The 17583-nt window shown below is 46.5% G+C and overlaps 1 protein-coding gene across 3 annotated transcripts in view; it reads left to right on the top strand.

The window, feature by feature from the left end:
* The first annotated feature begins 7766 nt into the window (after window positions 1–7766).
* The window catches only part of LOC146989943 (AT-rich interactive domain-containing protein 3B), a 51584-nt gene continuing 41767 nt past the window's right edge, over window positions 7767–17583 (top strand). Inside the window, exons 1-2 of one of the 3 annotated variants that reach the window (XM_085766513.1) lie at window positions 7767–8194; window positions 9474–10106. In XM_085766513.1, the coding sequence (XP_085622639.1) occupies window positions 8159–8194; window positions 9474–10106 (669 nt within the window). In that variant the 5' untranslated portion in view covers window positions 7767–8158. Of the gene's footprint in view, window positions 8364–9473; window positions 10107–17583 lie in introns of all 3 variants that reach the window. The other 2 variants (XM_085766522.1, XM_085766531.1) reach the window with 2 other exon arrangements.

Genomic DNA, 17583 nt, shown 5'->3' with positions numbered 1-17583 from the left:
TTGCGTACTTCCTGTTACCACCGGGGGGCGCTATGAGCCAGGCAGGAAGTCGATATATCAAAACGTTCAGGGCGGAGCCAAAGTCATGTCCTTTGAATTTCAAGTGGCCTACGACGAAGTATGTGCGAGCGTAATCGGATAAACGTAATTTTACGACAAAGAAATCGGCAGTCGCCGCGGCGGCACACGGACGCCGTTGCTCGTAGGGTCCAAAGCGGTCATGATGTAGCTTCACCATCCGGTTCACGTGCCTCCCCTGTACTAGAAGTGTACGGAAGTCGTTTCCCCCCAACTACGGTATTATTTAACGAATTTTTGTACGTTTCCCTGTTACCACCGGGGGGGCGCTATGACTATGAGGAACGTCGGCAAATAATATTTTCGGATCGTTCAGGGTCTCGCCATAGGATTTTTGCACCAAGTTTGAAGCGTCTACGATCAAGTATGTGGGCATAGAGAGCCATTCGTATTTACATGGCGGCCCGCACCGAAAAACAGTCGCGCATAAACTTCGGGGCACGCCACTGAGGCCCAAGCGCTTTGAGCTACAGACCTGCGGAGGTAAAGGAAAGCTCTGCTAGGTCTGACGATGTTCTGAACCCAATTTTGGAGTCCGATCGGGGCGTAACCTCCGCCCCGGAGGAGTTCGTTGTGCGTTTACAAACTTTGAACCCCGCAAGAATGGCCGACTTTCCCGTTGGGTTTCGGGCTTCGCGATAGGAGGATTTTGTGTTTATCTCGCATTGATGAACATGTGTGGCGATTTGGGTCCGCTGCTTCGTGTTACGTCATTTTTTTCCCTATGGGTTTTTGGGAAAATTGTAGGGGGCGCTATTTTAGGCCATCTGGCCCCGCCAAATGCGACGCTGCCAAAATATCAAGATTTTCGCGAAGCCCCACGAGGCTACAAAGGTTGGTGATGGTTTTCGTGCTATGGCAAAGGGGTCGTTTTTGCGATTCTTTGGCGGGGAATAATAATAATAATAATAATTAAAAGCCGCAAGCGCGATGGTCTTTGCGGGCCCTCGCTCCACGCCACTCGGTGTCCCCGCTACCCCGGGCCGCTCTTCCGAGACTTGCCCCGCGCGCAACCGGACTGTGGGCGGCTTGCTGCGTCTCGAGGGCGGTTCCCCTCGTCGAACAACGTGACGTTTCGAGCAAAACGGACGACGTACGATGGATGTTACGGCAGGATTTTACCGGTTCGTCCACCAGGGGGCGGTAACGGGATGTGGGCCGATGCGTTCGGGGTCGTGGAGGGCTTCACACATGTGAAGTTTCGAGCCCGATCGGACAATGTCGATGCAAAACGCGACATTTCCTGTTTCCACAAGGGTGGGGCGTATGAGGCGAAGCTAGCGTACGATCATATGGAGGCGGATCGAGGGCGGGCCCCTTGATCATGTACTGAAATTTTGAAGTGACTACGACCAAGTATGTGGGCGTGGAAGCCTAACGTAATTACATGGCGGACTAAACGAGCTGTTGGCCAAACTTTGTCGCCCCCTAGCGGCCACCGCCGTTTGACGTAGATGGAAAAGTCTTTTAATAGTGTTTGAACCAGCTACGGTCTCCTGTATGACTTGTAGCGAACCCATTATGAAGTCAATCGGGCAAAATCCGTGGGAGGTGGCAGTTCGCGATGGAGCGCTATTCCTGTCGCCGCCACTGGGGGCTCAATTTGCCGTAGCGTCATAGCGTTCATGAAATACCTTCACCAACTTGTTCGGCATGTTTTAGAAGTGGAATGAAGTTGATGGGGTCAACGATGTATTTTTTAATGAATTTTAGCGCTCACTTCCTTGTTACCACCGTAGGGGCGCAATGAGTGAGTTAGGAAAAATAATATGTCGGATCGTTCAGGGTCAGCCATCAATCATGTTGCACCAAGTTTGAAAGCCGCTGCGATCAAAATCTGTGGGTGTGATAGCATTCTATGCAACTTCTTAGCTGAATTCCCGGCAACTTGGCCCCGTGCCTAGCAGCCACGGCCCTTTTTGACCTAGCACACCTGCGGAGCAACAAGCCGGAATCAGCGTCTGGTCTGGAGATGTTCTGTACCCAATTTGAAGTCAAATCGGGCGAAACTCCCTCGGAGGAGTTCGTTTTGCGTCAAAGAAATGCTAACAAAATGGCCGACTACTCCTGTTAGGTTTAGGGCGTGGCTCCAATTCAATTTTTGTATGTTTTGGGTATGATACACGTGTGTGTCGAGTTTTCGTAAGTGTACGGACAAGTAAGCGAAATTTGTATTGGAGAAATTCGGAAAAACTTCTAGCTAGGGGCTGCTATTGAGGCATGTTTTAGCCACGCCCATGGGAAACGACTCTATCCCCTGAAAGAGCTCGCATTACGCTTGACCCGTGTATGACATTTCCCGTTTGAGGACACGACTACTTCGTTTAAAGAGCCAGAAAAAGGCAAACGTAATTGTACGAGTAAAAAATCAGTCGCCGCGGGCGGCACCTGGACGCCGTTCGTCGGAATCTTCAAAGTAAGCGTTCATAATGTAGCTTCAGCAAACTGGTTCTGCGAATGTATTCTAGAAGTGGAAATGAAGTTGAAGTTGATGGCGGGTGAACGGTAATGGAATTTTTAATGAATTTTTGCGTACTTCCTGTTACCACCCGGTGGGGCGCTATGAGCCAGGCAGTAAGTCGTGTACAGATCAAAGTTCAGGGAGGAGCCAACGTCATGTCCTTGTGAATTTCAAGTGGCTACGACGAAGGTATGTGCGCGCGTGAAAGGCAAACGAATTAAATTTTAATGATAAACTTTCGCGCGGCGGCGGCACGGACGGACGCCGTTTGCTCGTAGGGTCAAAGGCGTTCATGATGAGGCTTACCATCCGGTCTGCGGAGTCTGCATGTACTTAGAAGTGTAAGTTCGAATTGGTCTTGGTCTGGAGATGTTCTACGTAATTTTAACGTCAAATTTTTGTATTTTTTACGAACGTTTCCTGTTACCACCGGGGGGGCGCTATGAGCGAGGTACGCAAATGGGTCGGATCGTTATGTCTTTCAGGGTCGTGGCTACCATAAGTTTGAATTTTCTTGTTAGGTTTGGGTATTCGTATACACGTGTGTGTCGTAGTTTGTTGTGTACGATGAGTCGTTCGTTATTTAGGGAGCACGAATTTGTCTAAAACAGTCGGAACATCGCAAACTTCGGGGGCGCCCAGAGGCTTTAGCACGCTTTTGAAGCGCTTTGAGCCTTACGACTCAACTAGTCTGACGAAGATGTTCTGGCATTCTTGACCCGTGTTTGATAATTGCGTCAGCCGAAACCCACCAGGTCATACGAAAAGGCGAACGTATTTGGGTTTACAAACTTGATAAAAAAATCGTCAGTTGGCGGCGAAACGTTGCGACGCTTCGGGCGTTCGCCGTAGGTGATTCAAAAGCGTTTCATAATGTAGCTTCAGCAACATTTGCATTGTCTAAATATGTGTGAATGAAGTTCTGTTGGGTTTGGTCAGAGTAAGGATTATTAACGAATTTTTGTTCGTTTCTTCTGTTACAAGTTTGTAGGGGGCGCTATGAGCATTTGGCCACCCCACGTCGATATGTCGCTTTTATAAACGTTCAGGAGGAGCCAACGTTTTTTCCCATGGTTTTTGCCCCAAGTTTGTAGCGTGCAAACGCGTATGTGCGCGCTTGAGAGGGTCGTAATGGCAAACGAAAATAATTTAAATTGGCGATGAAACACTTCGCCACAACAGTTTCGGACGGCACACAACGCATAGCGCTTTTGACGGCTCCCTGCGTTGCAAGCACTTGAGTAGCTTCGCTAGGTCTCGGATGCTGGACTCAGATGTTGGGGTCGATTTTTTTTTTTTTTGGTGCCTCGAAGATCGTATTGGTTTCAACGAATAATAATATAAATGACGTTTACAAACATTTGTTACCATTTCTGTTGGGTTTCGGCTTTCGGGCCCTGCCAGGTCACTTGCAGATACTGATTACTTGCTTGGTTCTAGGGCCCCTCGCTCCGGTGCCCATCGTGCCATTTGGCTGCCGATGTCCGACTTACGATCAACAATGAGGGACCAATGAGAGTCGTTCATCAGGTGGGGCCCGAAACAGGTGCTGGGCCCTAATTAAACTTCGGGGCACCCTCATACAGAGGCGAAAGTGACGGGCCTTTGAGTGAACCTGCGGAGACCACAAGCATGAAGGAATTATGTCTTAGGGTCTGAAATGCTTCGTTCACAGGGGCCACGTGGGCGTGCGCTAGGAGCAGTTTCGTGCGTTTACAAAGGGGCGGGCCCTCTTCTCACATGTGGGTCGAGTGGTCTTTCGAGGACAAAATTAAGGAATTATGAGAATATAAACATCCACCAGGGGGCATTCCACTAAGGGCGATATTGCAGGTGTGTCAGGGTCAGTTTTTCCCTGCCTCACATGTGATGTACTTGTGGGTTTTTGACAATGTTGAGGTTAAAATCGCACTTGACCTGAGTTGGCCTCCAATCTAGATGGGGGATAGGAGTTGATAGTGAGATCGCATCTCAAATGAGAACGTATTTAAAATATTTCGTCGTGACCCTGGACGGAGGAATTGGTCGCCGCGCAATTTTCTGTTTGATAGGACGCCATACTCGAAATAATAATAATCAATTCAACAAGGGCAAACGCAATTTGCATGAATTGTCGCTTCGCTGGTTCCTTGCATCACGGAACGCCATTACTCGTAGCTTGGTACATCGTTTCCATGATGGCGCTTCACCACTCCTGTTACGGGACCGGGGGGCTGCATGTTACGTGGGAAGTTAGATAAATCGGGACGTTCAGTTGGTGGAGCATCATCATGCCAGCAAAGTTGTACATTTTCCAAATTTTAGTACACTTCTGTTACCACAGCGGGGGCGCCCTATGAGTTCGCCCATGCCCCCGACAGTTGGGCGAGTGAGGCATGTCGGGCAAAGTGCGAATTGAGCGCTGTCTCAGCAAGGCCCTTACCTGACGGTTCGCATCGGAGCACCAGGTGGGCGTAAGCTCAGCTAGGTGACATGGCGATGCGTGCACGTGAACTGATGGGGCGGCCCTCATCACGCTCATGTGAAGGTTTGGATGGAAATTTAGCGGGACAAAGCTAGGTAGGAGATGTGGTATAAAATTATGACTTTCACTGTTGGGTCACGCTTGGGGGCGAATGAATAATTCTAACCAAATGCGACTCCAGGGTTCAGGGCGTGGTCCCAATCAATTTTTTGTATGTTTGAGGTATGATACACGTGGCGTGTACGGAGTTTTTTCATGTTGATCGACAAAGTTCGACAAATAGTCCATGAAGAAATTTCCGGCAAAAAACTTTCCAAAGGGGGCGAATTTCGAAAAAGCATTCCAGCACGGGCCATGGCATTTAGGCCACGCCCATAGGAAACGACTCATATCTGCTGAAAGAGCACTCCATTATCTTGACCCAGTGTATGAAATTTTCGTGAGGACACGACTTCGTTTCAAAGCGCACGAAAAAGGCAAACGTAATTGTACGATAAAAAAAATCGTCCAGTCGAGAATTGTCGCGCGGGCCCCCACACGACGCCGTTCGTCGTATCCTTCCACAGCGTTCATAATGTAGCTTTCAGCAACTGGTTCTGCATGTATTAGAAGTGGAAGGAAGTTGATCGGGTGAAGTATAGAATGTACATTTTTCCAAATGAAATTTTTGCGTACACTTCCTGTTACCACCGGGGGGCGCTATGAGCCAGGCAGGAAGTCGATAATATATCGGGACGTTCAGGGCGGAGCCAACGTCATGTCCGTTGAAGTTTCAAGTTGATTGGATGAAGTATGTGCGCGTGAATAGGCAAACGTATAATGGGTTTTACGACAAAAGTGAATTGAGCGCTGGCAGTCGCACGCGGCTTTCGACTCGGACTCTTCGGAGCACAAAGAGTTATAAGCTCTCAGCAATGGTTCAGGTTCTGGAGATGTGGTACTACCTAATTGAACTTGATCGTTTCGAACGCTCTGGGAGGAGTATTTTAGTCCGGGTTTTTCACCAAATTTTTGTACGATTTCCTGGTTGGGTTTAGGGCGCTATGGCTCGCTTTTCAATATTTTTGTTTGGATCGAGTTTGGGATTCCTGATCTTCAGATGTGTGTCGATTTTGTATGGTGTTCGACAAGTAAGCAAAATTTGTTTTTGAGAATTTCGGAAAAAACTTCAACAGGGGGCGCTATTGAGGCATGTTAGCCACGGCCTAGGAAACCGACTCTATCTGCTGAAGAGCTCGCCATTCTTGACGTGTATGATTTTCTGAGGACTCGACTTGTTAAATGCACCGGAAAAAGGAAGCGTAATTGTACGATAAAAATCGTCAGTCGCCGCGGCGGCACACGGACGCCGTTCGATCTTACAGCGTTCATAATGTAGCTTCTGCAACTTGTTATGCATCTTAGAACCGGGGATTGAAGATTGATCGGGTGAAGTATAGATTTTTCCTGCGGAATTTTTGCATCCTGTTACCACGGGGGGCGCTATGAAGCCAGGCAGGAAAGTCGATACATCAAAAACGTTCAGGGCGGAGACGTCATGTCCTTTGAATTGTGGCTTCGACGAAGTATCGGTGCGCGTAATAGGACGTAGTTGTTTTACCGACAAAAAATCGTCAGTCGCCGCGGCGGCACACGGACGCCGTTCGTCGTTTTTTCAAAGCGTTCATAATGGTTGTTCATGCACTGGGTTCAGCATGTTATAGAAGTGGAACAAATGATTTAGTGAACTACGTATTTTTAAATACGATTTTTGTACGTTTCCGGTGTTCACCCGCTTTCGTTAACGTCTAGATTTTGCACCAAGTTTGAAGCGTCCCTATGAGAGGTCGTATTTTGTAAAATTGCAAACTTCGGGGCACGAGGGGCGCTGCGGAGCCATAAGCTTAGGTCCATTCTCGCGATCGTAACCATGTTTGCGTCGTACTGAACTCAAAATGGTCCGACTTCCTGTTGGGTTTCGGGCTTCCATGGGAGGAAATTTTTTGTTCATCTCGCATTGATAATTTGTGTGCCGATTTTGGTCCGCTTTCGTTAACGTCATTTTTTTCCCTATGGCAAAATTGTAGGGGGCGCTATGAGCCACGGACCATGTGCGCAAAAATATCGTTTTTATCCGACACCCATGCAAAAGTAAAATTTTCGCCTTTGGGAAAGGGGTCAAAATGGCGTTTTAAGGGTGTGGGAATAATAATAATAATAATAATAATAATAATAAACAGCGCGATTTCAATAGGGCTTTCGCTGGGCGACTTGCAGTCGCCGCTCGGGCCCTAATAATAATAAACATTACAATATCTGGGGTTTTTGCTGCCAGGTCTATGCAGTACTTGAGTACTTGCTTGCTTACTTGTTGTTACTCGTCGGCTGGCACGTTGACTAATGTGCATGTCGAATAACAATAGGGACCTCCCTGGGTCGTTGACACAGGCTCGGGCCCTAATAATAATAATAATAATACGGATCCCAAATGTAAAACCCTGGTAGCACCTATAGAAATTATAAATATGTAGTTGAATGTATGCACTGACAAATGTGGCGTTATGTAGCAAGTTTGAAATTAAAGTTATGCAGACTTTTGCTTAATGACGTGGGGGTGGCGGCTCCTCATAGCTACAGTAATAATAAATGCATCAATTAAAGGGGGAAAACAACGACTCAATTACTAATAGATACAGAATGTGATGAAACTGTAAAGGTTGTGGGACTTGTTGCTGTAGCTGGGCGGGCCTATAGCTGCTGTGCGCCATGCGGGGGGTGTCAATTGAAGGGGAGAGAAAAAAAACGACTGAAGGGAGTTACCTCAGCGCTTTCCGAGATATGAGATCGGGCCATTTTCCTGTCGGCCCCGTTTTCTATTAAAGAAGAAAATCACGAAAATAACTGGGGAGTGACAGAGAGAAACACGTCCACGTTGTTTTTGGAGAGGTCGTCCAGAAGACAGCAAGAAAAACAACCCCAGAAAGAAAGCAAAAAAAAAAAAAAAACCAAACGGAGGCTTTCCGCTCGTGGGATCAGTCACAGTCTGCGGTGCGTGCACAGTATTTCTCCCCCCGTGTGTGTGTGTGTGTGTGTGTGTATGTGTGAGTGTGTTTACAAGTGTTTGAACGAGTGCCAGAAACGAGGGAAGAAGGAGGATAAAGCCCAAGGAAGGAGGGATGGTGGACAATTCAAGCAGTAGTAAGGCACAAATGGTGAGTCGCGGTCCTGCTCGGCGTCCCTTTACATTGGTGTGACCCGTGAACGAGCTAGAAAAGCCGGTGAAAAGAGGCAGTTTGCCCCGGGAGAGAGAGTTACAGCCAGCTTAACGTTTTACTAAAGGGGGAGAGAAGACGAAGCTTTCAGAGCTAATTTGACCTTATGGTAGGTTAATGCTTTTTAAGTTTATTTAATTTTTATTTTTACAATCTTACAACAACACTGTAACACAAGTCTACAAAGTGAATTACATTAATAAGGCTGGTTTTGTTGGTTTGTGCGACACACTTGTCCTAAAAAACCCTATTTAAGCCACGCAGACCTTATCCACGTATTTTGAGGATGTGGCAGCTAGCCAAATGCGGAAAAGGTGTATATATTTCTGTTCACTTTTAACCCGAGTTGTTGTTGTGTGTGCTGTTTTTTTTTTCTTCTTTTCTGTTTTTTTTGTTTTGTTTTTTTACTTTGGTGGTTGTTTGCTTTATTAAATTGTCTGGAGGTCAGTTTACCCTTTTCATTTAGCTAACACTGAAGTTTATGCTTCAGGCTGTTTTGAAGCAGTTTATCTTCCTGTCCGGTTTCAACACTGGCAATATGGATGGCCATTTTATGATAGTTACAGCCGTGGAGGCCACTTATACACTCCGTGCTTTGCTAAAGGCGTTTTCACGTGAAACAAGATTTTGTTCACTGCAATCCTGTAAGAATTAAACATGATACTTAAGATACAAACATTTTACCTTTTATATTTAAATCCTTGTGTCTATTTAAACACCCTAAAAGCTTTAAGTTGGTCTTTTGGATTGGGTTAGGGCTTTTTATGCAAAGGGTTGACATGGCCTCTTCCAACTGAGTGTGTTTACAGAAGTTACAAACAGAGTTAATGAATTTTCCTGCTTCATTATTTCTGCTTTTACAAGTGCTTACGTCTTTGGGTTTTAATTTGAATTGTGAGAGCCAAGGTTATAAGGTAGTATGCACATTTTCTCTGTATGTATGAGCAAATATTGTTACAACATTTATTGCAGATTGTCAGATTATCAGTCTATGGCATGCAGAGGCAATAAAGATGTCTGGAGTGAATGTTTTTCGAATTATCTGATTTGAGTGTAAGTTTTTGTGTAAATCAAGGTTTTTTGTGTTAATATTAAGTGATTTTTTTTTCATGTGCGTGCCCCACACATGTTCTGTTTCATCCTGTATAATGAGATAAAAGGAGTAATTAGATTTCAGTGTATGGTTGGTCATCCGCGACTCCCTCTCTGTCTCCCACAGCCCAGCATGTCTCAGGAGCCTGGTGTGGCCTTTCCTCAGAGCACCTCTACAGGGGGGATGAAGCTGGAGGCGGTGATGGAACAACTCCAGCGCCAACAGCAGGCCCGGCTGGAAATGGAGCGCAAGGAGAGGAAGCTGCGAGAGGCCCACATCATGTATGCTCAGCAGGTCGCTGCCCAGCAGGCCATCCTGGCAGCCGCCCGGGCGTCTGGGGCCAGCTTCATGAGCAAAAGCCTGGCCGGAGGTGTCCCCGGTGGTGGGTTGCCTCCACGAGTTTCCAATCAGAGCAGTGTGGACTCAGAAAGAGAGGACGACGAGGACAGAGGTCGGGATTCTGGGGACGAGGACGACGACAATGAGATGATGGAAGGAGACGAGGGCAGTGATGAGGATGAGGGAAGCGCCAGCGGTCTGGAGTTCCTCCGCAAGCAGACCCTGGCTTTGCAGCAGAGCGCCTCCCGCATCCCGGCCCGTCCATTTGGCAGTTACTCGGCCTCGGCCCCCCAGCGGGCGGCTTCCCCACCTATCAGAGTGAAACAGGAACCTGACGAGGGCCTGTCTCCTGCGGGGCCTCACTCTGCCACCTCTCCTAATGGACAGGCGGACTGGGGCTTTGAAGATCACTTCAGACAGGTTAGTGCCCTGCCTTGGCTCCTTGCCACACAATTTCCTCCTTATTACATAAGTTCCTGTTTTGGTCTTTTCCAGCTATGTCCGCAAAACACTGTCCTCTTTAAAATCGGTCTTGGTTTAATGCGTATTAACCCAGGACCCCTCCATCTAGCATGTGTTTTGGTCATTGTCATTATAATCAGCCTGAGGAAGTTGAGCTATCCTGGCACTGGAAACTGCTGTCTGTACATAGTAATATAATGCTTAAGTAAATGGTATGACATTAGCTGTTGGCAAAATGTCAACAAACATGTACAGTTTTCATAACTGTATTTGTTCATCCTTTACAAATTGAGCCCACATCACATTCATACAGAGTTAGTAGTAAACAGCTGCTAAAACATGTCTTTTATGCAGTGGTATCTGTATTGGTCCCAGAAAGGAAATATGGGAACCGTACATTTGTACTCCAAGAAGTCTCTCCTTATCTGGAAGAAAAAATCTGTTTCAATCTTTTGAATTTGTATTTAGTTGCATGAAAGCACTACTAGTTATTGTGATGCAAAGCAGTAAGACTTTCCCTGTTCGCCACACTCCCTTTTGAGTGTTTTGGTTTGATTTCTCACTCCATCCTCCTGCTGTGAGGGACTGCTTAATCTTGACTCCGGGACAAATCTCCCTGGCAGTATCTTTGTGAGACACTTCAAGTCTCTGTGGAGGGTTGACCGCTGATTGGCTTTTGTGGCTAAAAATCCTCCTAAGTGAGTCCTGGCAGAGGGCCAGGCTGAGGCGCGATGTGTTCACGCTCACTAGCTCTCCCCTGCTGCACTCGGCTGTGTGTGTGTGTGTGTGTGTGTGTGTGTGTGTCTCATTCTCTGTCCCTCTTGGCACTTTGCTCAGGCTCTGGTTTGGCTCGGCTCCAGGTAGCGGAGTCAGGCAGCGTAGGGTTGCCGCTGTGAGGCTGTGGGTGGTTGGCCGGGTCAGCACGAGCATTTTGGGTGGGTGGGGAGGTTGGATGTAGTACACAGTAGCGACCCACCACCACCACACCCCCAGCTCAGCCCCCCACCCCCAACCCACCACCCCGAGACTTTCGGCTGTGTGCCAAGTGCACTTTCTCTTGGAGGTAAATATTGCCTCAGCACAGCGTTACAGAGCGCTGGAATGCCAACTGGGAACCAAGCCGAGCTACATGTGGTTTAGCATCATAGCTCGGGACATAGCAAGGTAAAGAGAGCTCTGCTGCCTGTGTGGATGATATAAAAAGCCTTGGTTGCACAAGAGTGGGCCGTGTCAGAGGACATATCTGCGCTTGATCACCGAGGGTGCAGGACTATCATGTGTCTGGATTTTATTACTGTCTATTTAAAGACGGATGTCTTTGAATGGTGCTTCTCTGGACAACATTTCCAAATTTAGCTTTGGCACATGGACATTTGGTAGTGACGAATAGGACAGAGATGCTGAGGGAAGGCCGTGTATGAAGGTGGTGGGAGATAGAGCAGTTGTAGTTGTGTTTTTGTTATTATAGTTAAAGCAGATAACAGCGGCACGGCCGTTTCGGCTAATGCTGTGTTCAAGGCAGGCTTTTGAAACCGTAAGTTACAGCTTCAAGTCACAACTACGACTTGGTAGCGTTCCAGGTAACCCGTAGTTCGTGTTTTTACCGTCCTGTTGTCTGTGAAAGTTCCCTATAACGGCCACTCGTAACTTCCGACCCGTGAACTCGTACCAGATCGAACTGGTATGACTTCACAGGAAGGAAAAACACAAAGTACGAGTTTCCTTGAACGCACCATGAGTTAGCAGCCCCCGCCCTTGTCAGGCATCAGTTGGTCCTCGTGCTACGTCACCACATTCACGCGCATCCCTTGGCTGCACACACAGCCCTTCATGCCGTTCTCTCCCCTCATTGGATAACACTTGTATCCCACAAGGAAAATTTTCTCCTCGGGTTACAGCAGAGCAGAGTGACGGAGAGACTCGTGTTTAGGCTGAAATACTTCATGTAAGTGATTGCTGACGGAAAATAGGACTATTTAGGACTTATATTAACAAAAACATTCCACTGATATCTGCTTTAATCGAACAGAGCCACTGCTCTCCGCTGGAGTTGATTAACTAACGCTACATGATTTCATCATGAAAACTCCACAGGATGTGAACATTGTATGAGAGTGAGTTTTGCTGTATTGTATTGACAGCTTATTGTTTCCAGAGGTGCCAGAAAGAGAGTCAGGAGTGGTATTATTCTGTTAGGTGGCAGGGCTTTGTGTGAGTGTTGTCAGAACAGAAGATCACAGCAGCAAAGTTGTAGCTGACCAGTGCCCTATCTGTGGCCTGGCGTCTTTTATCAGGAGAGGCGGGCTGAGCCTGGGGGTTGGGGGAGGCATTGTCGGATGAGAATTGGTCTGGCCTTTTTTTGTTTCCTCTCTTTTATCTTTCCTGTCATTATGTCAGCTCTGCAGTATTTAATGACTGCTCATCTCTTCAGGCAGTTTCAGGTTGCACTGCCGTAGGGGGAGGGGGACAGTTGGATTTTTGATGTCATTGTCTTCGAGAGGCCAGAGACAAGCCTGGCAGATGCTGCAAATACCGAAGCCCTATAATAATGGTGGGTGGGTGGAGGGGGGCACATTTATTACGTTCTAAAAGCAGTGACAGGGGGAAGATGAGATGACTAGCTGGAGAGACAAATGTGCGCAAGACTATTTACATTTAACATTTACATTTCACCCAGTCAGCCACAGTGAGTGGATCCAAGCACCATCATGGAGATACTGCTGTGTAGTTGTGTCACAGCAGACGATATGTAAGGACTGCGGGTCATAATTTCAATTTATTTCATAATTTTAGGCGCACAAACATGGAATTAATGTTCATTTGCCAGTTTACCAACATTTCAAACAAATAAAATGGATCATTTTTATCTCATAAAACAATAAACAGACAGTGTATACCACTGTAGTAACAATACAACCCCTAGTCATCCAGCAACGGCACTTGACTGACAACCATTTCATTAGTCCATCTTGTCGCCCTATACCCATGAGTGTTTAGAGTGTATATGAGCAGCGAGGGCCCGTACAGGTCAGATGGGGAGGGGGGTGGGGGGACGAGGGCTTGACAGACACGGGTAGCCAGTGTTTTCGTGTCAGTGATGTATGTGTGGTGACCTCAGCCCTGTCCTAAACAGCAGAGTAAATAATTGTCAAACAAGGGGATGGACAAAGCCGTCGCGTGGTGCGAGCGCTATAAGGCCGGCCAGTTGCCCGCCTCAGCCCTCTGGCCTCCGCCGCAGTGGGACAGAGGCTGCGTGACCCCTGTAATCCACCACCCGCCCCCACTCCAACCCCCAACCCCTTCCCCTTCTGCTGACATAGAGAGACACATGCCCATAGACCCTCACCTCCTCGTGATAATCCCAGTGTGATTAATAGAGGTTTAATCGTGATTACAGAACGCAGATTGTGTCCGCTGCTCTAATGTACTGGTGGCGACTGCTCCAGTCGGATTGGGCGAGTGTTTGTAACCGCGGGGACATCCCATCATGTGCTACAGGTGGTGTGTGTGTGAGTGTGTGTGAGTACAGTGGCTCTCTCTCTCTGCTGTTCGTTCCTGTGCAGCTTTGCCTTTTGACAAATGAGACAAAATGGAGACGGCGAGCAGAGCATGTCGACATTTGCATTGGCGTGTGATCACAAAGAGAGAGTGACGACGAAGCCACAAAGCAGCGGAGAGCGATGACAACCTCTCTCGTCACGTTGCAGACCTGAGTTAGGAATGTTTGCCCGTCTTTGAGTTGACAGATTGACGGCTACATTTTAATTGGGGCGTTGGTTCCTCCCTTGTCATTATGTCCCATGATTCATGGAAGAACATTATGTTAGGAACATGTAACGTAACCATCACTCAGAACGCTTCTCTTTTTACATTGTGTCTCATGAAGCAATAGCCAAGAACATTATCATAATAAATGTGGAAGTGCATTTGGAAGCTAATGTGTTTAGCAGGCTCAATTACAAGAGTCTGAATAATTACCCCTGCACCCTTATTAGATCTGTAGTTTGTCATTCAGGTCAGATCAGAGATGCTCCTCTTGATCACAGGAGATGCTACAAATCAGGACAACTTTGTTTGTGTTTCATTGTTTCATTGTTTCAGACTAAATAAATCAGTGCAATAGGCGAGCTCACTTTACTTGACGTGGCAGGGCAGAAGAACCCAGGACTGGTCTTAAAGGGTGAGAGAATCATTGAACACAGGAAAAGGAGGAGGCCGACCCAGACCTCACCACACCCCTCCAAATAACTGTTTTCTGGGGTGAACTGGGCATCTGTTAGTACTGAGCCCTGCCATCGCTTGCCGCCCGTCCGTGAACCTGCTTCTCCTACCTTGCTTAGGGACTGAGGCCTGTCTGTTGAGCTGGTGGTGCTGTTGCATAATTTAGCTGTCGCCCCAGCAACACACCAGCCAGGAAGTGGGGAGCTGCACGGCTGCAGCGCGGAGATCGATATGGATTGTGTGTGTGTGTGTGTGTGAGCTTTTAGAGGAAGGAATGTTCAGCCTCATTTATGGTTCATTTATGATAAATGAGGAAGACATTTTTATTTAGCAGATGCACTCAAGTTTGTGTGGTGCACAACTTGTTCTCACACATCCAGCAGCTTTCTCAACACCAACAGTGTCTCTTTAGTGGCGTCATAGCGGGAGCCAGGACGCTTCTCTGCCTGATGTGCATCCTGTATACGCCAACCTGACCTGGTTTCTGCTTTCTGAATGTTATATGTGTGCCTCACATGCCATAACTGTTAGCGGGTTTTAAATGGTGTAATAAGTCTTATTCCCTTTACTGGACTTCCTGTTGCGCTGATGTAATAAGTCTGGAATTACCACCTGACCCCGGTTTGTAAAACCAGCTCACACATGGAGGTCATTCAGATGAGAAGCAATGACAGAGGCTGAGGTGCATCAGAGCTGCTGTTCAGTGAACAAGAAGCTGGTATTGTGTCTGCCATGCTCAAACTGTTGAACTGCACGGGGAGTTAAAAACCTCAGCCTTGACTGTTCACTTAAGCATTAACACTGACATACAATGCATCCATAGAACAATGAATACTTGTTTCACCTGTTTTAACTGTACAAGAGTCAAACATTATACACACAGAGAGTAAATGCTGACCTGTATGTTCCGTTTTCAAGCTACATTTGTGTAGGAATTTACTGGGACCTGCATTCAATGTCTTTTCACTGTCACTAGGAAAAGTACAATTTGAGCAATTCACCCACTGTAATAGAAAAACAAGACATGGTAATAATTTCCCTGATGTATTGAAGAATGTACAACTTAAATCTACACTTTAAAGCTCTCTGCAGTTTTTCTGCTGGATCTCTTTAATCTCTTTTCTTTGTCATCTAGATGACTACAAAATTATATTACTAACGGCATTTGTGATGAACGGCCAGGACACTAAATGGTTAACCTCATTTCTAAAATTTGCCCCCTTAGCTATAACAGTGACCTCCATTCAGATTAGGCTCGGAGAGGTGTCAGATTCTAGTTATTGGGTGGGACTTGGGCGTAATTCCCTTCAATGTGACCTACAATTTCTTTGTCTTCTATTACATACATTTTTCAGCTTCTTAACAAATGGGATGTGTTCATGTGTTTGCTTCATTTTATTTTGATATAAAGAATGTGATTTTGTTTTTTTTTGTTTTTTTTTAAGTCGTCTACATCGTAAATTCTGATCTCATGAGAAATAAAAGCATATTATGTTAGAACCCCCCCCCCCCGCAATGTGTGTTTTTGTAGTTCAGCATCTTAAACAGATTGAGGGGAGGTATAGTGTTTATACATTTGTTTATATGATGTGTTCCTCTGGGATTTATCAGTTTATGTTTGCAGTCCAGTGCTGTGTGAACCCTGCGTTGCCTCATTAACAGCAGACCTTGGCTGCTTGGCTTGAATGGAGGCGACTGAGCCTTTAACTCTGAATTGACTTTTTAATGGCATTTTTCTGATTAATGGTACTCTGTGCTTAATGTAGCCCGACTGTTATGGCTATGGTTGAATTTGTCTTCGCATGGAAAGATGGAAAGAGCTGCCCAATTGGTGATTCCTTTATATTTTGCACTTCCATTTCCCAGTAGAGTTGGGGTAGAGGCAATATGGAAATATTTAACTCAATGCTGATCATTCTTTGCATTCAAAAAATAATCACGTATGACTTCAATGTAATGTACTATATTTAAATATTAACTAACCCACTGCTCTGTTCTCTGAATCTCACAAACTCCACACAAGATGAGGAGCAAACTACTGTCTAAGCCATTGATACTTTAGTCCATCCGCGGGACAAGATCACGAAACACCACAAACTTTGGACTGGCTGGTTACCAGTTTTGATGCCACTCATTATCAGAAGACAGCATCGTCGGTGAAGACGAGCTTACAGGTATAGGGCGACAAGATGGACTAATCAAATGGTTGTCAGTCAAGCGCCGTTGCTGGATGACTAGGGGTTGTATCGTTACTACAGTGGTGTACACTGTCTGTTTACTGTTCTATGAGATAAAAATGATGATGTAACAGGCCACCAAAACAAAACATTTTCAAAATAACTGAGACTGATACAGTGTATCACACTCATAGATAAATGACAAAAAATGTAATTGTGGCATCACAAGGATTAAGCCTGGAGTTAAAGTGACAGATGTGTCCACAAACACAGCTTAACATAGCGTTTTTATCAAAAAAAGATTGCCATAAGATATTTTTGCCTGATCGTGCACCCCTTGTTGTGGCATTGCTTACTACTTTTTGCTCCATATTTGTCCTGTACACTGCTGGCTTCAGTGACATGAACTTGCTCAGCTGATATTTTAACACTAGTACCTATTAAGTAACAGTAAAGTAACAGTGTGGGTGAGAAATTTTTCACATGCTAATGTCACTTTCAGATTTATTCAGGGTGTAATCATCCTGGTGTAGGACAAGTGTTATTTTGTGCTGACCTGCTTTTAACAGCCAAGTGTGGAAGATTTCCCCGTGCCCAGAAATAGAGGTATTGAATTTAGTATAGGGAGATGAAGGGGGGAGGGAGAGGGAGGAGGAGATGCTGTGGAAGAGGAGTTAGTGGTCTGGCTCAGCACACTGCACTGCCCCACCCAGAGGAAACATTCCAGACGGAATTAAAGAGTTAACTCTTCAAACAGTGAACATTCCCACCGGGGGCTCCCAGCGAGAGACAGGGGCTTGGATGGGGGTGGGTGGGTGGGTGCATGTCCGGGTTGTAGTTGGGACCCTGATTGGTGATCTTTCAATTCATTTCACTCAGTGTCACAGGGGCTATAAAAGAAAAAAGCCAAAGGGCCTGAATGGGAGGAGCTGGATGGGAGGGCCCCTGGTGCAGCCAGAGACACTTTTTTTTTTATTTGTCTGAGTCCCAAAGGGCACATCTGCTACTGGCAGACGGGAGGAGTTCTTCTCGCGGTG

This window comes from Trachurus japonicus, chromosome 3, assembly GCF_045865225.1.
Source record: "Trachurus japonicus isolate A0001 chromosome 3, Traja_1.0".
In the NCBI taxonomy this organism is placed as follows: Eukaryota; Metazoa; Chordata; class Actinopteri; order Carangiformes; family Carangidae; genus Trachurus; species Trachurus japonicus.
The sequence above is the reverse complement of the archived record's forward strand: the minus strand, read 5'-3'. Positions and strand labels throughout refer to the sequence as shown.